At 36.2% G+C, this 27,548-nt stretch overlaps 1 protein-coding gene across 1 annotated transcript; it reads right to left on the bottom strand.

Annotated features, from left to right (window-relative positions):
• Nucleotides 1-355: 355 nt before the first annotated feature.
• LOC130836264 (olfactory receptor 7A17-like) lies at nucleotides 356-25,788 on the bottom strand. The gene is made up of 2 exons (XM_057708328.1): nucleotides 25,540-25,788; nucleotides 356-1,339 (listed from the first exon to the last, which is right to left on the bottom strand). Exons 1-2 carry the CDS (start codon nucleotides 25,786-25,788, stop codon nucleotides 356-358), a joined length of 1,233 nt encoding a protein of 410 aa, XP_057564311.1.
• Nucleotides 25,789-27,548: the final 1,760 nt, after the last annotated feature.

Genomic DNA, 27,548 nt, shown 5'->3' with positions numbered 1-27,548 from the left:
ATGTAAAGTCTAAATTATCAGGAAGAGAGTTAAGGTAGCAAAATAGAAAAGAATTATGGACACAAAGTGAAAACCGTGGTTTCAGGCTTTCACTGCAATGAAATCATATAAATGGGCTAAGCTGTCACATGTATTTCTTTTTTTTCATACAAGTATGACAAGTCATGACTATTCTTTCAGGAAACCTAGAGAAAAAAACACATCAGAGCAGAAATCTTCAGCAAGTGAGTTCCATAAATTGTATAAAGGGTTAAAGTAAAAGAAATTGAAATTCCAGGAAATAAATAGGAGTAAGTTTAACCCCCAGAATCTGACCAAAGAAAAAGAATTCTTATTCTGAGGCTTTCAGCCTGCTTCAAGTGGACTTTTTTAGACCCAGAACAATTTCCCTTTTTATAATTGCCAGCTGAACAACTCTTTTCAGAGCCCTCTTGATGTCTTTATTCCTCAGACTGTAGATGAAGGGATTCAGCATGGGTGTGACCACAGTGTACATCACTGAGACTGTTGCACGTGATCGTGAGTTGCGGGGAGCAGCAGAGCAAAGGTACACTCCTATGCTTGTACTATAATATAAGGAGACAACTGAGAGGTGAGATGCACAGGTGGAAAATGCTTTATACTTCCCCTGAGCTGATGTGATTCCATGTATGCAGAATACTATCTTGGAGTAAGAGCAAAGGATGCCAGCCAGCGGAACACCACCCAACAGCACTGCTGTAACATATAGAATTGTGTCATTAAGAAATGTGTCACAACAGGCAAGTCTGACAACTTGTTTGATTTCACAGAAGAAGTGGGGGATTTCCAAGTCTGTACAGAAGGACAACCGCAATATCATTAGGCTTTCTAACAAGGAATGCAAGGCACTAATGATCCAGAACACTAGAACCAGCAGTTCACAGAGCTGGGGGTTCATGATGACTGTGTAGTGCAGGGGGTGGCAGATGGCCACAAAACGGTCATAGGCCATCACAGCCAGCAGAAAGTCATCCAACACTGCAAAGTGTATGTAAAAATACATCTGGGTGATGCAGCCTTCATAGGTTATAGTGTTGCTCTGGGTCTGTATATTCACTAGCATCTTTAGGATTGTGGTTGTGGTGAAACAGATGTCTGCAAAGGACAGGTTTGAAAGAAAAAAGTACATGGGTGTGTAGAGGTGAGAGTCTGAGCTGACAGCCAGGATGATGAGCAGGTTTCCAAACACAGTGATCAGGTACATGGAGAGGAAAAGCACAAATATGAGAGACTGTAGTTCTGGTTCATTTGATAATCCCTGAAGAAAAAATTCTGAATTGTGTGTAGAGTTACCTGATAGCATATTGTGGTGTAATGACTAGAAATGAAAAAAAAAATAACAAATAAATGGCAGTTCAGAAGACCTGTCAATGATGAAAACAAAGCTGGAGACGTGAAGATATCATGGGGAAGCACGTGCCCTGCAGTGTAAAGAGTCAGAGAAAAGACCCTTAAGATGGCACTTTCTTCAGACGCTCAAGCCTGAAAGTTGAACCAGTGTAGCGAAAGAATGAGGAGGAGGGCATGCTGAGAAATGGTGTCAGAGAATTTTGAGGAATGAGCTACCCTCTCTGCTACAGCTAAAACTTCAAGATATGTGGAGTACATTACTAATTGTATTTTCAAGGATTCATGTAAGCAGAAATCTACTTATCTTGGTTAACATTCTGGTCTCTATATTTTAAGGGTCACACATGTGCATACTGCTTTGTTTAAAGTCAATAACCAAAAAGGAATCCTATAGCACAGGGAACTCTGCTCAATATTCTGTAATAACCTAAATGGGAAAAGAATTTCAAAAAGAATAGATACCTGTATATGTATAACTGAAACACATTGCTGTACTCTTGAAACTAACACAACATTGTTAATCAACTACACTCCAATAGAAAAAAATTTTTTTTTAACAAAAGCAGCCAAAAAGAAAAAGAAAAAGAAAAAGTGCTATCTTCAAGGAGGCAACACTTAAATTGATGACTGCCTTCCTAATAGCAACAATGAAGTTCAGAGTAAAATGACATGTTAGGAGTGCCAAAAGACAATACCACTAACCTCAAACTCTATACCCAGTGAAAACATCCTTCAAAAATAAAGGTGAAATAAAGACATCTTAAGAGAAAAAAAGTGTGTGGGCTAGGTACTACACCCCTAATAACTGCTCCTGCCTCACAAAATACACAGATACCCACAAATCTGACATGCGTGCACACACAAACACCCCCACACAGTGTACTATGCCTTCTTGGGGCCATGATATTACCAGAATTTTCTCACTCCAGTCACAATCATTAGTATAACAGTGATACAAGGGACGCTTTCAACATCAAATGATCTTAACCTTAATGAATGTAGAAATATGAGTGACGGGCCTGGACAAATCAGGCTCTCTGACTTCAAACTATACTGCAAGTTTACAGTGATCAAGACAGTATGGTACTGGCACAAAAACAGAAATAATAGATCAATGGAACAGAATAGAGAGCCCAGAGATAAACCCATGCACATAAGGGCACCTTATCTTTGACAAAGGAGGTAAGAATGTACAGTGGAGAAAAGACAGCCTCTTTAATAAGTGGTGCTGGGAAAACTGGACAGCAGCATGTAAAAGAATGAAATTAGAACACTTCTTAACACCATACACAAAAATAAACTCGAAATGGACTAAAGACCTAAATGTAAGGCCAGATACTATAAAACTCCTAGAGGAAAACATAGGCAGAACACTCTATGACATACATCAAAGCAAGATCCTTTTGGACCCACCTCCTAGAATAATGGAAATAAAATCAAGAATAAACAAATGGGACCTAATGAAACTTAAAAGCTTTTGCATAGTGAAAGAAACCATAAACAAGACAAGACGACAACCCTCAGAATGAGAGGAAATATTTGCCAATGAAGCAACTGACAAAGGATTAATCTCCAAAATATACAAGTAGCACATGCAGCTTAATACCAAAAAAAACAAATAACCCGATCCACAAATGGGTGGAAGACCTAAATAAACATTTCTCCAAAGAAGACATACAGATGGCCAACAAAAAAACACATGAAAAGATGCTCCACATCACTAATCATTAGAGAAATGCAAGTCATAGCAACAATGAGGTATCACCTCACACCGGTCAGAATGGCCATCATCAAAACATCTAGAAACAATAAATGTTGGAGAGGGTGTGGAGAAAAGGGAACCCTCCTGCACCGTTGGTAGGAATGTAAATTGGTACAGCCACTATGGAAAACAGTTTGGAGGTTCTTTAAAAAACTGAAAATGGAACTACCGTATGACCCAGCAATCCCAATACTGGGCATATATCCTGAGAAAAACATAATCCAAAAAGAAACATTTACCAAAATGTTCACTGCAGCACTATTTACAATAGCCAGGACGTGGAAGCAACCTAAATGCCCATCAACAAATGAATGGATAAAGAAGATGTGGCATATATCGATATCGATATCTATATCTATCTATATAATGTAATATTACTCAGCCACAAAAAGGAATGAAATTGAGTTATTTATAGTGAGGTGGATGGACCTAGAGTCTGTCATACAGAATGAAGTTACCCAAAAAGAGAAAAGCAAATACCTAATGCTAAGGCACGTATATGGAATCTAAAAAAAATGGTAGTGATGAACCCAGTGACAGGGTAACAATAAAGATGCAGTTGTAGAGAGCAGACTTGAGGACATGGGTGGGGAGTGAAGGGGAAGCTGGGACGAAGTGAGAGAATAACATTGACATATATACACTGCCAAATGTAAAATAGATAGCTAGTAGGAAGCTGCTGCATAAAACAGGGATATCAACTTGATGATGGGCGATGACTTAGAGGGGTGGGATAGGGAAAGTGGGAGGGAGTCTTGGGAGGGTGGAGATATGGGGATATTTGCATAAATACAGATGATTCACTTTGTTGTACAGTAAAACCTGGCACAACAGTGTAAAGCAATTATATTCCAATAAAGAGCTTTAAAAAGATGTGCCAGCAGAGAAACAGCTCATCAAACACCATGAAGAACCATGGTAACACTATACCATGAAAGAAAGTGACAATCCTCCACAAACCAAGCTTAAAGTCATGGAATATTGTGATGTAACAGAGAATTCAAACAGCTGCCATGAAAAAACCCAATGAGCTACACCAAAATTCTGAAAGCTGTTCAATGAGCTCAGAGAAAAAATTCACGAAAAGAAGGAATACTTTATCAAAGAAATTGAATATCTAAAAAGAAACATACAGAAATTTTGGATCTGAAAAACTCAATGAATATGATGAGAAATGTATCAGAAAGCATTGGTAACAGAGCAGACTAATTGGTAACAGAGCAGACTAAGTGGAAAAGAGAATTATGAGCTTAAAGATAGAAATCTACGGGGATATGCGTATAAAAACAGATGATTGAACTTGGTGTACCCCCCCCAAAAAAAAGATAGAAATCTAGAAATGAAACAAGTAGAATAGGAAAGAGAAATGATATCAAAAATATGAGGAAACCCTATTAGCACCATCTGATTCTTTGAGGGAGGGCAAAATTAGGGTAATGGGTATCCCAGGAGGTAAAGAGAGGGAGAAGGGAGCAGGGAATTTGTTTAAAGTAATTGTAGCTGACAACTTCCCAAACCTGGGGAAGGAACTGGGTACACTAGTCCATAAATCGAAGAGAACACACAATTACCTCAACACAAAAAGACCTTCCCCAGGACACATTATATTAAAAGTGCCAAAAGTCAGTGAGAAGGAAAGAAATTTAAAGGCAGCAGGGAGAAAAGAAGGGTAACCTACAAAGGAACCCTCATTAGGCTATCGGCAGTTTTCTCAGCAGAAATTTTACATGCCAGGAGAGAGTGGGGTGACACACAGAAAATACTGAAAGATAAAAACTAACAGCCAAGAATACTCTATCCATCAAAGTTAAAATTCAGATATGAAGGAGAAATAAATCTTGCCCAGGCAAAGAAAAGCTGAGGGAGGTCATCAATACTAGATCTGCCTTACAAGAAATATTGAAAGGAGCTCTGCCACCAGAAGCAAAAAGGCAAAGTATAAGAAATTTGAGTAAGGTAATAGACAGAATCAGGAAGTTGCAAGTCTATATCAACATAGGTTGTTAAACACACAATTATAATATAGAGTGTAAAGGGAAAAAAAGTGGTAAAAATGGCTATAGCTACTTTAACTTGGTAACAAACTCATAGTATAGAAAGGGATAATTTGAGACAACTAAAACCCAAGGGGAAGAGAAAAAGGATGAAACTCACATAGGTAGATGGAGATAAGAGTCTATCCAGAGAAAATTTACTATTTAATGTCTGAGGTGTTGTATACAAACCTCATGGTAACAGCAATACATAAATCTAGAACAGAGACACAAAATTTACAAAAAGAGAAATTTGAGGGAAACGTCTTAGAAAACCACCAAACTAAAATGGCAGGCACAACCACAAGGAAAATTAAACAGTTGAGATATACAGCAACCAGGTAACAAAAGATAAAATGGCAGTGCTAAGTCCTAATTTGTCAATAGTAACCTTAAATGTAAATAGACTAAATTCACCAATTAAAAGACACATAGTGGTTGGGTGGAAACAGGACCTAACTCTATGCTGGCTCCAGCATCTAAGCTCTAAAGACAAACATAGGCTCAAAGTAACAGAGTAGAAGATGATACTCCAAGCAAATGGCAGCCAAAAGAATATGGGTGTAGCTATATTTATAACAAAATAGACTTCAAGCCAAAAAAGGTAACAAGAGAGAGATGGACATTGTACAATGATAAAGAGGACAATTCATCAAGAGACATAATACTATTAATATTTATGCACCTAACATAGCAGCACCAAAATATATAAAATAATGACTGAGACCTAAAGGGATAAATTGACAGAAATACAATAATAGTAGGAGAACTTAACATGCTGCTTACATCAATTGATAGATCATTCAGACAAAAAGTCAACAAGAAAACAGTGGCCATAAATCAAACATTAGACCCAATGGGCATGATAGATTTATACAGACCATTCCATCCAAATGCACCAGAATACACATTCTACTCAAGTGGACACGAAGCATTCTCAAGGGTAGAGTATAAGTTAGGACAGAAAACAAGTCTCAATAAATTTAAGAAAATTGAAATCATGTCAAGCATCTTTGATTACAATGTACAAAACTAGAAAACAATTAAAAGAAGAAATCAGGAAAAATCACAAATATACAGAGGTTGAACAATATGATATTGAACTACTACTGGGTCAATGAAAAATCAAAGGAGTAATAATAATCACTGAAGACAAATGAAAATGAAAATACAACATCCCCAAATGTCTGGAATGCAGGAATAGCAGTTCTAAGAATGAAGTTTACACAATACAGGTCTACCTTAAGAAACCAGAAAGATCTCAAACAATTTGACCTTACAACAAAAGGAACTAGAAAAAGAACAAACAGCCCAAAGTCAGTAGATGGAAGGGAACAATAAAAATCATAGTGGAAATAAATGAAACAGTGACTAAAAAGAATAGAAAAGATCAGTGAAATTAACAACTGTTTTTTTTAAAGATAAACAAAATCCAGAAACATTTTCTAGACTCACTAACAAAAGAGAGAAGTCTATGATCAATAAAATCAGAAATGAAGAGAAGTAAAAATGGATATGACAAAAATAAAGGATTTTTTTTTACAAAAGAAAGTTATGAACAACCATATGCCAACAAACTGGACAACCTAGGAGAAATAAACAAATTCTTAGAATCATACAGCCTTCCAAGACTGAATCATGAAGCAAAAGATCTGAGTAGTTTGAGAACTAGTACAGATATTGAAACAATAATCAAAAAGCTCCCAGAAAGCAAATGTTAGGTCCAGATAGCTGCACACATGACTTATAGCAAACATTCAAAGAAGATTTAATACCCACCCTTCCCAAACTCTTCCAGAGTTCAAGAGGAGGATACACTCCTATCTCATTTCATGAGGCCACAATTAGCCTGATACCACAACCTGACCAGGACAACACACACAAAACAAGAAAAATATAGTCCAACATCTCTAATAAACATATATGCAAAAATTCTCAAAATTATTAGCAAACTGAATATAATACCTCAAAAGGATCACACACCATAATCAAGTGGAATTTATTTCAAGGATGCAAGGATGGTTCAACACCTGCAAATCAATGAACATGAAGAACTACATTACAAAATAAAGGATAAAAATCATATGAACTTTAAAAAAATGTTTATTGGAGTATAGTTGATTTACAATGTTGTATCAGTTTGAGGTATATGACAAAGTGAATCAGCTATATATATATATATATATATATATATATATATACACACACATATATGCACTCTTTTTTTTTTTTTTTCAAATTCTTCCCCCATATAGGCCATTATGGAGTACTGAGTACAGTTCCCTGTGCTATGCAACAGGTCCTCACTAATTACCTATTTTATATAGAGTAGTGTGTATATGTCAATCCCAGTCTCCCAATTTATCCCTCCCCCCTCATTCACTGGTAACTGTAAGTTTGTTTTCTACATCTGTGACTCCACTTCCATTTTGTAAATAAGTTCATTTGTAACCCTTTCTTTAGATTCTACACATAAGCAATACCATATGAATTTCGTCTTTGTCTGACATACTTCACTTAGTATGACAATCTCTAGGTCCATCCATGCTGCTACAAATGACATTATTGTGTTCTTTTTTATGACTGCGTAATATTCCATTGTATACATGTACCACTTCTACTTTATCCATTCCTTTGTTGATGGACATTTACATTACTTCAGTGTCCTGGCTAATGTAAACAGTACTGCTATGAACATTGGGGTGCACGTATCTTTTCAAATTATGTCTTTCTCCGGATATATGCCCAGGAGTGGGATTGCTGAGTTATATGGTAGTTCTATTTTTAGTTTTTTGTGGAACCTCCATACTGTTCTCCATAGTGGCTGCACCAATTTACATTCCCACCAACAGTGTAGGAGGGTTCACTTTCCTTCACACTCTTTCCAGCATTTATTGTTTGTAGATTTTTGATGATGGTGATCCCGATTGTTGTGAGGTGATATCTCATTATAGTTTAGCATATGTGTTACATATACACAAGGGAATATTACTTAGGCATAAAAAATAAAGAATATCATTTGCAGCAACATGAATGCACCTGGAGATATCATAGTAAGTTAAGTCAGACAGAAAAAGACAAATGTCATATGATAACACTTATATGTGGAATCTTAAAAAATGATAGAAAAGAATCTATTTATAAAACAGAAATGAACTCATCGATTTCAGAAAGCAAACTTATGGTTACCAGGGTGGATACCGGGCAGGGGGCAGTGACAAAGTAGGAGCTTGGGATTAACATACACACACTACTATATATAAAATAGATAACTAACAAAGACCTACTGTATAGCACAATGAACTCTACTCAATATTCTGTAATTACCTATATGCATAAAGGATATGAAGAACTATTTATATATATATATATATATATATATATATATATATATAAAACTGAATCACTTTGCTGTACACCTGAAACTAATACAACATTGTAAATCAACTATGCTTGGGACTTCTTAGGTTGCACGGTGGTTAAGAATCCATTTGCCAATGCAGGGGACATGGGTTCGATCTCTGCCCCAGGAAGATGCCACATGCCACAGAGCAACTAAGCCTGTGAGCCACAACTATTGAGCCATGTGCCACAACTACCGAAGCCCACATGCCTAGAGCCTGTGCTGCACAACAGGAGAAGCCACCACAATGAGGAACCCATGCACCACAATGAAGAGTAGCCCTGCTTGCCACAACCAAAGAAAGCCTGAGTGCAGCAACAAAGACCAAATACAGCCAATAAATAAATAAATAAATAAGTAAATAAATAATTTAAAAAATCAATTATGCTTCAATAAAATTAAAAAAATCATATGATCAACTCAACAGATGCAGAAAAAGCATTTGACAAGATCAACACCCATTTATGATAAATACTCTCAATACAGGTACAGAGGGAATGTACCTGAACATTATAAAAGCAACACATGAGAAACCAACATTTAACTTTACACTCAACAGTGAAAAACTAAAAGCTCTCACACTAAGTTCAGGAACAAGACAAGAATATCCATTCTCACCCCTTATGCAAGATAGAATTGGAGTCCTAGATAGAGCATAGGCAAAAAAATAAATAAGGCATCCAAATTGGAAAGCAAGAAGTAAAACTGTCACTATTTGTGGATTATATGATTTAGTTTATATAAAATCCTAAAGACTCCATCAAAAAACTATTAGAAATAATAAAGTTGCAGGATACAAAAACCAATGCACAAATATCTTTTGTGTTTCTATACACTGATCATGAATTAGCAGAAAAAGAAATTAAGAAAACAATTGCAACAGAATAATATACCTAGGAATCAGTTTAACCTAGGTGATGAAAGTCTTGTACACTGAAAACTATAAGACATTGTTGAAAAAATTGAAGAAGACCCAATAAGTGGAACCATACTCTGTTCTAATGGATTATAAGAATTAAAATTGTTAAAATGTCCATTTTACCAGGTTCAATGCTATCCTTATGAAAATCCCAATGGCATTTTCACGGATAGAACAAAAAATTCTAAAATTTATATGGAACTGCAAAATAAAATAAATAGCCAAAGAAATCCTTAGGAAAATGAGCAAAGCTGAAGGTATCACACTGCGTGATTTCAAATTATGTCACAAAGCTATAGAAATCAAAACAGCATGGTATTGGCAGAAACCAGACACACAGATAAGTGGAATTAATTGAGAGCCTCCAGATAAATCCACACATATGTAGTTTAATTTATGGCAAAGGAACAAACAACATACAATGGAGAAAGGATAGTCTCTTCAATAAAAGGTGTTTGGAAAACTGGACAGCCACATGGAAAAGAGTGAAACTGTACCACTATATTACGCCATCAAAAAAATCAACTCAAAATGATTAAAGACTTGAATGTAAGACCTGAAATCCTAAAACTACTAGAAAAAACACAGTCAGTATACTCTATGAAATATCTTTCTTGACATGTCTCCTCAGGCAACGGAAACAAAAGCAAAATTAAACTAATGGGACTATTTCCAAGTAAAACATTTCTTAATGAACAGCATGAAAAGGGAATGTACTGAATGGGAGAAGATATTTGCAGATCAAGTATTTGAGAAGGGGTTACTATCTAAAATGTATAAGAAACTCAAACTGCCCCAAAGAAAAAGCAAAGAATGTATTAAAAAATTATCAGAATATCTGAATAGATATATTTTTCAAAGAAGACACATACATGATCAACAGGCACATGAAAAGGTGTTCAGCATCACTAATTGGTAGGGAAATGCAAATCAAAGCACAATGAGACACCACCTCAGGCCCATTAGAATGGCTAATATCAAATAGGCAAGGGATAGTAAGTGTTGAACAGGATGTAGAGAAAATGGAACCTTCTTATGCTGTTGGTAGGAATGTAAATTTGTGAGGCCACTACGAAAATCAGTGTGGAGGTTCCTCAAAAAATTAAAAATAGAACTACCATAAGATCAAGCAATTGACTTCTGGGTATTTAGCTGAAGAAAGCAAAACCACTAATTTGAACAGATATCACACACACCAGTGTTCACTGCAGCACTATTTACAGTAGCCAAAATATAGACACAGCCCGTGTGATTGTTAGATGAATTGATAAAGATGTCATACATATATAAACAATGTAATACCACTCAGCCATAAAAATGTGAAATCTTGACACTTTTGACAAGAAGAAAGACCCGAGAGTATTATACTAAGTGAAATAGGTCATATAGAGAAAGACAAACACCTTATGATTCCACTTATCTGTGGAAGATACAAAACAAAAACTACAAGACAAATGAATGTACAAATCAAATAACGTACAAACCAAACTAAATAAAAACAAACACTTAGATACAGAGAAAGAGTAGTGGTTACCAGAGAGGAGAGGAGGGGGAGGCCAAATGGGTAAAGAGAGTCAACTATGTGGTGATGGATGGAAACTAAATGTTTGGTGGTGAGCACACTGTGGTAGAATTCAAAACATAATGTTGTACATGTGAAACATATAATGTTATAAACCAATGTTACCTTGATAAATAAAAGAAATTTATCCAAATTCCAGTTGGTAAGCCTCCCATGGATATGCAAGCATGGGGATCTGTATTCATATGGCCATTTTCTGTCCTGGCTTTAAGGAAATGTAAAAGCAGTACAAAAACAGAGAGCAAGGATAGATATACACAGGAGTGGGAAAAAAGGATCTAACATGCTCAGGTGGTCCCTGAGAGACTATGTTGAAAAGAAAAGAGTTTTGGTTCTTGCAGCATTCCGACCTCAGTTATATCCTCTTGATGCCCAGAAGACCTAATAAAGCAGGAAAAAAAATCAGATATATTCTGAAGAGACAGAAGTGATATAATGTTATGACTTTTTAACTGATTCAACATCCCATTAGATAAGTGGTCATAGGAAATAAACCCTCAAACTACAATAGAAATTATACAAGGTACAAAAATAATTGAAGAGTTTAAAAGATTAAATGGTGAAAGACAAAAAATGATATTAAATGCAAACCTTTTGGCATCAGAAAACTGAGTTTTTTTTCTTTTATACAAATATTCATAGCAATTTTATTTGTATGAGTCAGAAACTGGGAAGAACTCAAATTCCCATCAGCAGATCAATGGTGAAACAAACTGGGGCATCCATCACATGGAATATTCTTTATTAATAACCGGGGATGAATGATTAATATATCAAGTTGTATGAATGTCCACATTTATGCTGAGTGAAAAAGTCAATCCCAAAGATTTCATACTGAATGATTCTATTTTTACAGCATTTTTAATAATTACACACTTTGTGTATTTCACTTTTATTTTTCTATTATTTTTTTAATTTATTTTTATTGAAGTGTAGCTGAATTACAATGTTGTGTCAAATACTGTTGTACAGCAAAGTGATTCTGTTATACACATATATACACTCTTTTTCATATTCTCTTCGATTATGGTTTATCACAGGATATTGAATATAGTTCCCTGAGCTATACAGTATAGCCTTGTTGTTTATCCATTCCATATATACCAGTTTGTGTCTGCTAATTCCAAACTTCCAATCCTTCCTTCCCCTGCTCCCAGTCTATTCCCTATGTCCTTGGTTCTGAGAAAATTGAGTCTTTATCTTGGATGTATTACATATTAGCTGTTTGTCCATGGAGAGCCAACAGAACTATTAATAACCTCATTCAAATAGTGGGAACAATGATTTCCATTCTCTGGAGGTGCTTAAAAGATTTAGTCAATATATGTAAAAAGGATAGCATTATTCCTTCCTGTAGTAATTGTATAGTTTCCTGGTGTTTGGACAAGACCAGTAATGAACATGACATTTGAACAGAGACCTCAAGGAGAAGAGAGGGCAGAAGACACAAACATAACTGGGAAAGTGTGTGCATGGTAGAGGGAATGACCGTTTCAAAGGCCTACAGGATTACAGTAGTTTTATTTATTCAACTCCAAAATTGGAAACATGTTTAGGAAGCAGAATAAGCGAGAGAGTGAGAGAGTAATCAGAGATGGTGTTAGGCAATTTTGAAGAAATAGGTGGCCTCACTGTTGGTTTTACTTTAAGACAAAAGGAGTCACTCATCTGCACCTCTTGTGTTTTATAAATCTGGCTGTAAAGGCATCCTGTAAATTGAAATGGACCCTCTCTTTAACACCATCTGTTGTTTGAATTCTGACCTCTGTATTATAAGGGTCACCTTGGAATATATGAGACCTGCTGTTTACTGCTGCCCAGAGGATTATTTCACCACACACACACACACACACACACACACACCCAAACCATTGCTTCCTGGGCTGTGTTCCCACTATACCTTTCTCATATCCATCCCCAGTGGTTAATCTATGAGTGAATATAACTCAAGCTGTCTAGATCAATTATCATTTCCCCAAAGAATGTAGAATTGGTAACTGAAATTCCAATCAGTAAGCTTCTCATGGACAAAGAAAATTGAGGATCCAGATTCGCATGCTCATTTCATACCCTATATTTAAAGAAACATAAAGAATCTGGTCAATAGAGAGAGAGAGAGAGTGAGAGACAGAGAGACAGAGACAGAGACAGAGAGAAAGAGAGAGATTGTACATGAATGAGCAGGAAGAAAGATCTAATAGCTCAAGTGGGCCCTGAGAGATGATGAGAAAGAAAAAAAAAATCTGTGTTATTCTAACTCTTGTGATAGCTCCTTGATATACAGAAAAAATAATAAAGGAGCAAAATAAATTTGGCCAGTAGAAAAAAAAGCAGTGATATCTTCATGGTGTCAATCTCTTGTAGATTCAAACTGCATGAGAAAAACATGCTAAGGGAATAAACCAACATGTCACCAAAGGAAATAGGCAAAGTTCAACCAAGTTGGGCAGGCTTTGCATGAAGCAGTAGAAGACTTGTTTTTTCTGTGCCTATTCCATATTTATGTGACCAATTGGATTTTATATGACATTATAGGAGGTGAGACAAGTCCATTTTATTTTTCTTGTGTGTCATCTTTTCTTCGTTTTTCCTGGACTTTGCATTTTCATCTCTTTTTAAAAAATCATGGGTCATAATCTAGTCCTGGTTCTGGCCTTTGTACCAAGGCCCTCTTTGACCGCACTATAAAATTCTGCACACACCATGGTAACCCATCCTCTAACTCTGAATAACCTCCTTCACAAGATTTATTTCTGAGGTTACGTGTCATATGTACATTTATTTTGTGTTGTGACTTCACCATGACAATGCAAGTCCCACAGGAGCAGGGCTTTCACTTGCAGTGTTCGCTGTAGTTTTTGAAAATAACATGTGAATATATGTGCATTTATATAAAAACAAATGTTAGAAAATGATGTTATGAAATAAAAGGACTGGCAAAGATAATGAAAACAGTTAAATATAATAGAGTCATGCAACTGCATTCAACAAAGAAATGGAGCATTAAAAACTAACTAAAATATAATGTACAATAGTAGTAATTGAACTATATATTGATCAATAATTAATTAAGGTCTCAGTGTTTATGGATATTTACCATATGGCAAAGTTATATTTCAATTTAGTTGGAAAAGGTCAAATTGTTAAATAAAATCTGGGATAAGTGACTACCTCTCTGGAAGAAAATAAAACTGGTTTCCTGCCTCAGATTTCATACAAAAAGGAACCAGAAGTATTATGTACAACCTCCAAAAGTCTATTGAGAAACAATGATCTGCAGAAATCTTTCTTTTGGCATTTTAAAAATGTGTTATTTACATCATTTTGAAGCCAAACATTGTAATGTTGTATCATTATTGGAAAATTTGGAAACAGATTAAATTTGATCACTGGTTATTATCAGGTTGGTGACATAATTCACAGTCCTGCTTATACCTCTTTGGGGTTTGAAAATGGAACTGCCAGAGTTGGGTAGGATGCACACTTGAAAAGATAAATCATGGACTATGGAGTCATTTTTTGGAATCATTTGTGAGATAAGCGCTGATCATACCAGAAGCATCCTTAAAGAAAGGACAGTTTCTGTAGAATACATTTTACCTCTGGATGAATGCTTCCTCCCGTGTCTTTTAGAACTTCCATGAGACTAAGTGAAGGCAGTATTTTAGGCTGATAGTGTCAAAGTTATGTTCTTTGGGCTCGTAGGAGTTCATTTTGGTTTCCATTAATTTGTCTTTGTAACACTGTGAATCTGAAGAGGAGATTCTGAAGTCTCTGTTCTTTCTATACCACCATAGAAGTTGAGACATGTGTATAACATATGGGTAATAATTGTTCATTCCAAACCATGTACCTAAGCAAACCACTCTAACTTCAACCATGAACGTGAGAGTTTGGTAGTGACCCTGTGGCACCTGGACTAGTGTGAACCACAGTCGTCTCTACGATGAACACAAGTTTCTCATTTATCACCATTCTTTCCTATTGCAAAACAGAAACTATTCTAAATCTTTATTTTTGCAAGATGAGCTTCTTTTCAGGTAGATAAGTGCATTTTGCTTACATTTACACAGGGCATTGATTGCAGACGTGCAGATATACTTGAACTTCTACTCATCAGTAAATATAAAAATCCCATTATTGTCCCTTTTCTATTCATATCCATCAGCCCTCTGGTTAAGTACTCTGTTCTTATCACAGTGCATGATCAAAGACACAGTTAAATTTTTTATAACAAAAGCCAGATTTGTTTGTTACGTTTTCAAGATGATTTTGTTGTTAGATAACAATCACTGATGAAGGTTTATGTCTGCAGATATCTTTTGAAATGCTGAAAACTGTATAAAAATAGGCAAATAATACCTGGACATATAATAATAATAGGCAAACCAAAATGGTGATCAGGTATGTAAAATCTGCTGAAACTGAGCAATAGTTTAAGAAAATAATAAATCTTTTCACAGCCGTCAACCTGGCGAAAAAGACTTAAAGAACTGGCATGCTACTCTTTACAATAGCCAGGACATGGAAGCAACCAAAATGCCCATCAACAAATGAATGGATAAAGAAGATGTGGCATATATATACAATGGAATATTACTCAGCTATAAAAAGGGATGAGATGGAGCTATATGTAATGAGGTGGATAGAACTACAATCTGTCATACAGAGTGAAGTAAGTCAGAAAGAGAAGGACAAATATTGTATGCTAACTCACATATACGGAATCTAAAAATGGTACTGATGAACTCAGTGACAAGAACAAGGACGCAGATACAGAGAATGGACTGGAGAACTCGAGGTATGGGAGGGGGCGGGGGGTGAAGGGGAAACTGAGAAGAAGCGAGAGAGTAGCACAGACATATATATACTACCAACTGTAAAATAGTCAGTGGGAAGTTGTTGTATAACAAAGGGAGTCCAACTCGAGGATGGAAGATGCCTTAGAGGACTGGGGCAGGGAGGGTGGGGGGGACTCGAAGGGGGGGGCGTCAAGGAAGGGAGGGAATATGGGGATATGTGTATAAAAACAGTTGATTGAACCTGTTGTACCCCCCCCCAAAAAAAAAAAAAAAAAAAAAGAACTGGCATGCTAATTGAGGTTGGAATTTTTAAGCTGGTAGCAAAAGCAGTACTCTAATTTTGCCAGCAGAAACACAAAGTGTTGCACAATTGGAAAACAACCCAAAGACAGCCGTAAGTATTAAAATAATGATATTCTTTACCCCAGGGTTTCTCAAGCTCAGCACTGTTATTTTCTGGGCGAGGTCATTCTTTGCTGTGTGCTCTGTCCTATGCACTGAAAGATGTTTACAGCATCTGTGGTCACCACCCACCCCTCCCCAGTGTGACAGCCAAAAATGTCCCTGGACATAGCTCAATGTGTCCCCTGGGGAAAAATCACCCCTGATAGGAACCACAGCTTGAACTTAACAATCTTGACATATTTTTCTAGCAATTTAATGAGAAAGAATTGTGAAAAATGATCAAAAGTGTAAACAGCACTGCTGCACTATGAAATATTATGTGACAACCTAAATAGATACATTAAATAATTAATCAAGCAAACAGGCTGACACAGCAATCTCTTGCCTCTGGGCTGAGGTGCACTGGCTTCCATTCTCTCTGATTCTCTCATGCAGGTCAACTGGGTTGTTGGACTCACCTGGGTGGGAACTCTGAGAGGAAGGTCTCCGTGGGGGAGTATGAATTCTTCCCTGGATGGCTGATGATGGAGACTAAGGCTTTGTCCCCAGATAAGGCAGCAGGAAGGAGTGAAGCTACAGCTTCCCCACACACCCTAGAATTAGGACTCCAAACAAACAAAGAAAAAAAGGGCTCTTCCAGATCAAGATCACACACACTGAGAGACTGAAGACATGGAGATATTTATAACTGCCTATATTTGTTCACTAGGCACATTTCTCGTTTTTTCAACCTCTAAACACATAATTCCCCTGTGGAAAACTGTTCTGGAAGGATCAAAGTTTTCCCTAATGATTCTCTATTCACAAGGGATCAGGGTAGAAGTCAAGTGAATCCAGTTTTGTTTTCTTTTTTTTCACTCCTTCTCCATGAAATTGCCTGCCTTTCAGATCTCTACATCTCATAGCACCTTATCTCAACTTTGAGTTCGTGTTTTCTGCAAGTCTAAGACTGAGGAACCTGTCTGGATTAGGTCTCTTGTATCTTCAAAGCACTGACCTGTGGTTGGGACACAGCCCCTGAATCCCCAGAAAATTTCTATTCTCCTTTGTGTGTGGGGGGTGGGGGGTGGGGTGTGTGACTGAGTTCTTTTGATAGTAAAGCTTGGGCACTACATGTGTTGTCTTCATGTCTTCTTTTGCCATAACAATTTAGAATTTCATACTTATGTCTCTAGTTCAGAGTCGTCATTTAGTCATTCATTATAAAATATGTGTTAATTATAAGACATATATTTAGGTCTTTTTTACTAAAACCTGAGCTTAGCACCTTGTACGTATTGTTTGATTGGTTATTTACAAATGTCTTACCTATGAGGAAGTATTGCAGAAATGGGGCTTGGAGGTGATCTGTCCAAAGTTAATATCTGACTGTGATCGGTCTTGATTGTAAATCTGTCCACATGCTTCTGGTTTTCAAACTCTAGGCCAGTGTTTCTCAACCAAAGATTTGCCCACCCCTGGGATGTTTGACAATGTCTGAAATGCTGCTGCTAAACATCTAAGATCCATGGGAAAAGCAATCCCAAAATAGTATCCTCCTGCCCCAAATATCAACAGTAAAGTGGAAAAATTTACTCTGGACCAGCTCTTCTCTAACTTCAGTGTATCTACGATCAACCACAATCCTACTACAAATGCAGAATCTGATTCAGCAGGTCCGGCTGGTCCCAGAGGCTCTGAATATCTAACAAGCTCCTGGGTGATACTGATGCTGCAGGTCCTGGTCTGTGGACCACTCCTTGAGTAGGAAGGCTGTGATACCGTGACACGGTTAGTTGTAGATAGTTTTAGTTCTTCTGCAGCAAAATCTGTCTTTGTATGTAATTTGGAAGGAGTAATTTATTCAGTTATTCCAGAGGCTGTGGTAAATTCTGTTTGTTTCTTTTATATAAGGGTTCTTGAATGACACAAAATGATACACTTTTGGAAAAGACTGTGTAGTATGCAGAATAAAGACCTCCAAAATATTTCTATATCCTAATCCCAAGTAACTTTGAATATGATATTTTTTTTTGTAGCAGGGGAGGATTAAGGTACTGGATTTATCAGGGATGCTAACCGTTGACTTTAAGATTAAAATTTATTTGTGATTATTGAGACAGGACTAAGGTGATCATGCTTGTCCTCTAAACATGGACGAGGGAGGCAAAAGAGTTGCTATCACTGAGATTTTGAAAATGCTACTCTACTTGCTTTTAAGATGGAAAAGGGGCCATGAGCCAAAGAATTCAGGTGGCCAGCAATATAAACTGGACTGGAAAGAAACACGTACTCCCCTGAGCCTCTAGGAGGAACTCAGCTCTGCAGACAATTTTTTGTTTTTAATGAGGTAAAATTGGTGAACCACATTATATTAGTTTCGGGTGTAAAAAAATAATAATTTGGTCGTTGTATACACTACAAAATAACCAACATGATAAATCGTCACCATCTGTAACATTACAATTGACACCCTTCATCCATTTTGTCCACCCACCCCAATCCACTTCCCCTCTGATAACCACCAATCTGTTCTCTGTATCTATGAGTTTTTTCTTTGCTTTCTTTGTTTGTTTTGCTTTTTAGATTCCATATATAAGTGAAATCATACAGTGTTTGGCTTTCTCTGCCTGACCCATTTCATATGGCATAATACTTGCAAGGTTCATCCATTTTTGTCTCAGATGGCAAGATTTCCTTCTTTTTTATGCTTGAGTAGTATGCCATGGTGTGTATCTCACATACTCTTTATCCATTCATATATCAATGACCAAGTATATAGTTTCCATATCTGGCCTATTATAAATAAGACTGCAATGGACATAGAGGTGCATACATCTTTTCACATACATTTACATTTTCTTCAGATAAAAACTCAGAAGTGGAATAGCTGGATCATGTGGCAGTTCTATTTACAATTTTTTTGAAAAATCTCTATATTGTTTTTCATTAGTGGCTGCACCTACGTACAATCCTAAAAAACAGTGTTTGGGGGTCTCCTTTTCTCCACATCCTTGCCAACAGTTGCCATGTCTTGTCTTCTTGATAATAGCCATCCTAACAGATGTGAGGTGATGTCTCATTGTGGTTTTGGTTTAAATTTCCCTTATAAATAGTGATGTTTCAACATCTTTTTATGTCGCTGTTGACCATCTGCATATTCTTTTAGAAAAATCTCTTTGTAAGTCCTCTGCCCATTTCACCCCCCCACCAGATCTTTACTGGTGTATAACTGCTTTACACTGTTGTGCTAGTTTCTGCTGTACAACAAAGTGAATCAGCTGTATTCATACATATATCCCCATATCCCCTCCCTCTTGTGCCTCCTTCCTACCCTTCCTATCCCACCCCTCTAGGTCATCACCAGTCATCAAGTTGATCTCCCCGTGTTATGGAGTTGCTTCCCACTAGCCATATGTGTTACATTTGGTAGAGTATATATATCAATGCTACTCTCTCACTTTGTCCCAGCTTCTCCTTCCCCCACTCCCTGTGTCCTCAAGTCTGTTCTCTACATCTGCATCTTTATTCTTCCCCTGCCACTGAGTTCATCAGTACCATTTTTTTAGATTCCATATATATGTGTTAGCATACGGTATTTGTTTTTCTCTTTCTGACTTACTTCAATCTGTATGGCATACTCTAGGTCCATCAACCTCACTACAAATAACTTAATTCCACTCCTTTCTATGGCTGAGTAATATTTCATTGTATATATGTGCCATCTTTTCTTTATCCATTCTTCTGTTGATGGACATTTAGGTTGCTTCCATGTCCTCGCTATTGTAAATAGTACTGCAATGAATGTTCCTCTGCCCATTTTTAAATCACATTCCCTTTCTTTCTTTCTTTCTTTCTTCCCTCCTTCCTTCCTTCCTTCCTTCCTTCCTCCCTCTCTCTCTTTCTTTCTTTTTTCTTTCTTTCTTTCTTTCTCTTTCTTTCTTTTTCTTTCTTTCTTTCTTTCTTTCTTTCTTTCTTTCTTTCTTTTCTTTTTCTTTCTTTTCTTTCTTTCTTTCCTCTCTCTCTCTTTCTTTCTCTCTTTCTTCCTTTCCCTTTCTTTTTTCTTTCCATTAAGGTAAAATTGATGAAAAATCTTATGTTAGTTTTAGGTGTAAAAAATAATAATTTAAATAATAATTTTATCATTGTATACACTACAAAATAATCAACAAATAATCAACATAATAAATCTGTCACATTACAATTGACCCCCCTTCCTTCCTTCCTTCCTTCCTTTCCCTTTCTTCCTTTCTTCCTTCCTTCCTTCCTTCCTTCCTTCCTTCCTTCCTTCCTTCCTTCCTTCCTTCCTTTCTTTCTTTCTTTTTCTTTCCTACTTAGTTGTTTGCCTTCTTTTTTATTATAGATATAAATCCATATCAGTTACATAATTTGCAAATATTTTCTTTTATTCTATATGTTGTCTTTTTATTTTGTTGAAGGTTTCCTTTGCCATGCAGAAGCTTTTCAGTGTGATCTAATCTCACTTGTTTATTTCTGCTTTTGTTGCTTTTGATTTTGGTGTCAGTTCAACACATCCATGCCAAGATCAATTTCAAGGAGGTTACTGCCCATGTCTTCCTCTGGTAGTTTTTTGGTTTAACGTCTTCAGTTCTACCCTTCAATCATTTTGAGTTAATATTTGTGTATGGTGTGAGATAGTGGTCTAGTTTCATTCTTTTGCAGGTTGGCTGTTTTTCAGGTTTTCCAACACCGTTTATTGAAGAGACTCTCGGTTCTGATTGTGTACCGTTGCCTCCTTTGTTATAAATTAATTGTGTGGGCTTGTTTCTAGGCCTTCTATTGTGTTCCTTTTATCTATGTGTCTCTTTTTATGCCAATACCATGCTAGATAGTATGACATCAGAAAGAGTGATGCCTGCAGCTTTGTTCTCTCTCAAGTTCGCTTTGGTTATTCACAGTATTTTGTGGTTCCATACATTTTAGAATAGTTTGTTCTAGTTCTGTGAAAAATGGCATTGAAATTTTTATTGAGATTATAATGAATTTCTAGATTGCTTTGTGTAGTATGGACATTTTAACAATATTCACTCTTTCAATCCTTGAACACAAAGTATATTCCATTTATTTGTTTCTTCAATTTCTTTCCTCAATAACTTATAGTTTTCAGTATACAAGTCTTTTAAGTATTTGGTCAAGTTTATTCCAATGTATTTTATTAATTTTTATGCAAATGTAAATGGGATTGTTTTCTATATTTCTCTTCCTGATAATTTTTTATATGTCTAGAAATTCAAGATATCTGTGTGTGTTGATTTTGTATATTGGAATTTTATGTAATTCATTTATTAGTTCTAAAAGTTTTTTGCTGGAGTCTTTAGTATTTTTAAAAATATATAGTATTTAATCTGCAAATAGTGACAGTTTTACTTCTTCCTTTCTAATCTGGAAAACTTTTATTGCTTTTTCTTGCCTAATTTCTGTGGCTAGGACTTCCAACACTATGTTGAATTAAAGTGGTGTGAGTGAGCATCCCTGTATTTTTCCTGATCTTAGAGGAAAATTTTTCACCTTTTCTTCATTGAGTATGGTTTAATCTGTGGCCTTGTCCTATGTGGTCTTTACTATTTGGAGGTATGTTTCCTCTATACCCATTAGTTGAGAGTTTTTCATAAATGAATGTTAAAATTTTAAAAATGCTTTTTCTGTATTTCTTGAAATAATCATGTTATTTTTATTCTTCATTTTCTTAATTTGGTATCACTTTGATTGATTTACTGATGTTTAACCATCCTTGCATTTCTGAAATGAATCTCGCTTGATTGTGGTGTATGATCATTTGATGTACTGATTAATTTATTTGCTAGTTTTTCATGGAGGATATTTGCTTGTATGTGCATCAAGGATATTGGCCTATAATTTTATTTTTTTGTGTTTTGTCTTTGTCTGGTTTTGAATCAAGGTAATTCCAGCCTTGTATGATAAGTTTGGAAGCAGTCTTTCCTCTTTGATTTTTTAGAAGTGTTTGAAATAGAAAGTAATTAAATCTTTGAATATTTGATAGAATTCATTGGTGAGTCTCTCTTGTCCTGGACATTTGTTTGAAGTTTTTTGATTATTTATAGTAATTGGTCTATCCAGATTTTCTCTTTCTTCATGATTCAGTCTCAGAGATTGTATATTTATAGGGATTTATCTATTTCTTCCACTTTGTTGATGTGGAAGTACTCTCATGCTCCTTTGTACTTAAGTGGTATCAGTTGTAACTTCTATTTCCATATCTGATTTTATGTAGTTGAACCCACATTCTTTTTCTCATGGTGAGTGTAGCTAAAGTTTGTAATTTAAAAAATCTTTTCAAAGAATCAGTTTTTAGTTTCATTGATCTTTTCTATTATCTTTTAAATCTCTATTTTATTTATTTAAGCTCTAATGTGCATTATTTCCTTCCTTCTGCTGAGTCTGGGCATCAATTTTTTTCTCCTTTTTCTAGTTCTTTGAAATGTAAAGTTAGTTTGTTTATTTGAAAAGATTGTTGTTTCTTGAAGAAGGCCTGCATCACTAGCATTTCCTCTTAGAACTGCTTTTACTGAATACCATAGATTTTGTAATGTATTTCTTTTCATCTGTGGCAAGGTATATTTTTACCCCCTTTGATTTCTTCATTTAACCTTGTGATTAATCTGCACATATTTGTAATAATTTTAGCTTTCTTCTTGTAATTGAATTCTAGTAAGATGCTATTGTAGGTGAAAAAATGCTAGATCTGATTTCAGTCTTCTCAAATGTATTGAGACTTATTTTGTGGCCTAAGATGTGATCTATCCTGGAGAATGTTCTATGTGCACTTGAGAGATTGTGTCTTCTGCTGCTTTGGGATGGAATGTTTTATATGCATCTATTAAGCTCCTCTAGTCAAATGTTTCATTTAAGGCCAATGTTTCTTTATTGGTTTTCTATCTGGATGATCTATCCATTTAAGTATGTGGTATTAAAGTCCCCTACTAATATGGTATGTCTGTCTATTTCTCACTTTTGGTCTATTAATGTTTGATTTCTATATTCAGTTGCTTTTATTCTGGGTGCATAAATATTTATAAATGTTGTATCCTGGCTTTGGATTGATCTCTTTATCATTATGTAAAGATGTTCTTCATCTTTTATCATAATCTTTTTTTTTTGCTTCCACATTTTATTTTATTTTTTTAGAACTTTTATTGAGATATCATTGACATACAATAAACTGCATATATTTAAAGTGTACAATTTGCTATTTTTTACTTATTAGTAATATATATATGGCAATCACAATCTCCCAATTCATCCCACCCCAATCCCCCCTCCTCCCCAGCTTTCCCCACTTGGTGTCCATATGTCAGTCCTTGTTTTTAAGACTACTTATTATAACATAAGTATAGCTATTTCAGCTTTCTTTTTGTTTCCATTTGCATGGAACATCTTTTCCACCCCTTCGTTTTCAGTCTGTGGGTCCTTATATTGAAAGTATGTCTCTTGTAGGCAGCATATAGATGGTTCTTTTTTTTTCCTATTCAGTCTTTTTACTAGAGAATTTAGTCCATTTACATTTAAAGTAATAATTTTGTTCCTTGTTTCATTGTAGTTCCTCTCTATACTTTCTTCTTCTCTTGTTCTCTTTCTTTGTTGTTTGTTGACTTTCTTTATAGTTATGCTTAGAATCCTTTTAAATTATATTTTGTGTATCTACTATAGCTTTTTGCTTAGAGTTAGTATGAGGCTTATATATATCAACCTATAACTAGAACAGTCTATTTTATGTTGCTAACAACCTAAATTTGGACACTTTTTAAAAACCTTAAATTTTCCCTCCCCATGTTGTATGTTTTTGATATCACATTTTATGTTTTTATTTGTGTATTTTTAAACAAATTATTGTAGTTACAGCTATTTTTACTATTTTATTGTTTAACCTTCATACTGGCTTATTGGTAATCACTCCATTATCTTTATTATGTATTTACTTTACCTATGAGATTTATCCTTTCATATGTTTTTCTTGTTGTTGTTAATATTGGTCTTTCTTTTCAACTTCAAGAAGTCCCTTTAACATATCTTGTAAGGCTGTCTAGTAATGATGAACTCCTTTAGCTTTTGCTTATCTATAAAACTGTATGAGTCTCCAATTCTGAATGATAACTTTGCTACGATGATAGGAGTGTCCTTCTGTAAAGCAAGTTTTTTTTTTTTTTTCTCTTGGTGCTCTTAAAACTTTACATTAACTTTTGTCATTTTAATTATAATGTGTCTTGTTCTTGATCTATTTGTGTTCTTCTTGTTTTAGACTCCCTGGGCTTCCTAGATGTGAATGCCTGTTTCCATCCCAAGGTTAAGAAAAATTTCAGCAATTATTTATTCAAATAAATTTTCTGTACCTTTCCCTCTCTCTTCTCCTTCTGGGACCTATTCTCCTTCTGACAATGCAAGTATCATTCCAAATGATGTTGTCACATATGGTTCTTAAACTAGATTCATTTTGTTTTTTCTTTTCCTTTTGGCTGCCCTGTTTGGGTGATTTCCACTACCATGTCTTCCAGGTTGCTGATCCATTCTTACATCATGTCATCTGGTCTGCTGTTGAACCTCTCTAGTGTTTGTATTTTTTTTCTTTTTAATTTAAGAATTGTGTTCTTTGGTTCTGTGACTGCTGTTTGGTCCAGTTTTGGAGATGGTGTCAAGCCTTGTCAGTGTTACAAAGGAAGGGATCTCAGTCAGTATGTAGTTTCAGATTTATTGGAAGATAGATCCTCAGGCAGCAGCTATTAAAACATGTGAATATTTATAGTTCTTTGGGACCACCATTGTAACCCCTCTACTTGGCTAGTTGCAAAAATTGGGGATCCAGATGCATCTATAAGATCCTTTTTGGAAGTATACCAGTGAGCTGTGGTGAGGCCATGGGAAAGCACAATGATAGCATCCCTGAGGTTTGTGCCCTAAGAGGTCTTCCATAGCCTCTAGAGGTGTGATTTACACAAAGCCTACCCCTCAGGCTGAAGCTCCAGGACAAGTGAATGGCCTTTTTCAAAGGAAGACTTGAAGCAGTGTTTCAGTCTAGTTTATGTGTTATGCCTTGAGGGGTAGTAGCCTGCTCAGAACTGTTTGCTTATTTCAGTCTGTGCTCTCCCCCACAGACACAGGCCCCCTGATCACCATGCCAGGCGCTCAAAGGGCATATCCTGTGTGTACTGTATGTGCTTGCTGCATGAAGGGGGTGTGCAGGGAAGTCCAGGTCTTGTGCAAGACCACTAGCTGTAATGGGAGGGGCAGGAGCATAGGGCAAGCTCACTTGAAGGAGGGCCATGGATGAGCACAAGGGTTGGTCAAACTCTCTGGTTTCAGTGAGGCTGCTAGGAATTCTGGACCAGGGGAAGCCCCTAGCTGCATCAGGGCCTTGGAAGATCATGGGTGCACACTCTCCTGCAGTGGCACTACAGGAGAGTCCAGAGCCAGGTAAAGCCCACTGGGTGTAGTGGGGATTGAGGTAGCCATGGTCAAATGAGCCCTCCAAGGGCAGTAGGGCAGTGGGAGGACCCATGGGTGAGACAAGTCCACTGACCATAGCAGGGGCATGGGAGAGTGTGGGGTGGGACCACCTCTCCAGGTTTAGTGTGGCATGCGAGAATGCAAGTTTCAGGAAAGCCTGCTGGCTTCACAAGGTGAAGGGAAAGTATGAGGGTATGACATTCCCTCGCTAGTAAGGTAGAAGGAGTGCAATAGTGGCACCTGTCAGCTATGGTGCTAGCAAGGTGGATTGAGAGCACAAAAATGATGTTTGTTTGTGTCTGTATTCCCAGAGAAAATATTAACAAGCCCCTGTATGCCCAGCAGGTGCTTTAGTTAAATAATGAATCTCCTTTATGTATGTTCTAGGTGCTTTTTAAACTGCAGCTTTTGTGCTGGGTCCCAGGATGAGTGAATCTGCACATGAGCTCTTTAAGAAGAGACTTTCCTTTCCTCATTGGCATTTGGGTCTCCTGGACATAAGCCCCATTGGTTTCAAAAGCCACACATTTTGGTGACTTTTCTCTTTGGTGTAGGTCCCAAGGGTTGGCGTGCATGATGTAAGGCACACACCCATTGTCCCTTAGCGAAACTGTGAGATCCTGCCCACTTGTGGATTACCAACCCCAGGCATGGGGTTTTTGAAGAGACCACTTCTCTGCTTCTCCTACCATCTTCATGTGGCCCTGTTAGTCTTTGTTATGAAGGAGATACTCACCTAGTTTTCTGGTCTTTTTCAGAAGAAACTGATTCACATGTAGCTGTATATTTGGTGTGTTTGTAAATGGAGGTGAGTTTAGAATTTTCCTATGCTACCATCATAAACTGACTCCCCAGACATTTAATACTAGCCCAATGAGACTCAATTGAAGCTTATAACACCTAGAACTGTGACAGTATATTTGTTTATTTTAAGCAATGAGTGTGGGAGTATTTTATAATAGCAATAAGAATCTAATATACACATTTATTCAATAAAATTTGTTTGCAGGAATTTAGTTTAAGCCTCTTCATTCATTCATTGGTTTACCTTGGATAAGGGCATTTTATGTTGAAAACCCACATGAAGGAGAAAAATATTTAATCAATTTGAAGACATGCTGTCCCATTAGTGAATTCCAAAATGCATAAATGTAAATGTTGCTTGACTATGATGTCTTTGTGACATTAAGATGGAGAGTAATCCATTATGGAAATGAAGGTCACCCATTTTACTTTAAATTTTTGTGCCTATATTCCTACACTCTTTTATTTCATGTTAATTCAAATATTCATTATTTTCATTTTTATTCTCTCCAACTTTCTCTCAAGTTTTCTTTCAACATAAAAGATAATTTACCCTTGAATATTCTCTTTGCACACAAAAAAAGAACTTCCATACATTTCATTTATTTCTCACAGCATCCATATAAAGTCATACTTAGTATTCCGTATTAATGTCAGAAATAAGGAAACTGAGCCTCAGGGGACTTAAAATGTTAAAAATTACATAGCAAAGCATCTAAAGCTATGTGCACTGTCAAATTATACACAAATGGAAATATGCAGTATGTTCTCTTAGCTTTTGTAACTCTTTTAACTCATCAAATTGTACACTTTAAATATGAATTTTATTGTGTGCAATTATACTTCAATAATTTAATTAAATTGAAAAATTGCTGCTGCATGGCTAATGGTTGAGTCTAGAGCATAGACAGCAGGTTCTCACTTAACAGGAATGAGAGATATGTCTTCTAACTGGGAAGGAAGCCAAGTGAAATTTATGGATGTAGAATCAGTGTTATTAAATTTAAG

This window comes from Hippopotamus amphibius, chromosome 15 (assembly GCF_030028045.1).
Source record: "Hippopotamus amphibius kiboko isolate mHipAmp2 chromosome 15, mHipAmp2.hap2, whole genome shotgun sequence".
NCBI classification, from domain to species: domain Eukaryota; kingdom Metazoa; phylum Chordata; class Mammalia; order Artiodactyla; family Hippopotamidae; genus Hippopotamus; species Hippopotamus amphibius.
Note: the sequence above shows the minus strand (reverse complement) of the source record. Positions and strands in the feature narration are given on the sequence as shown.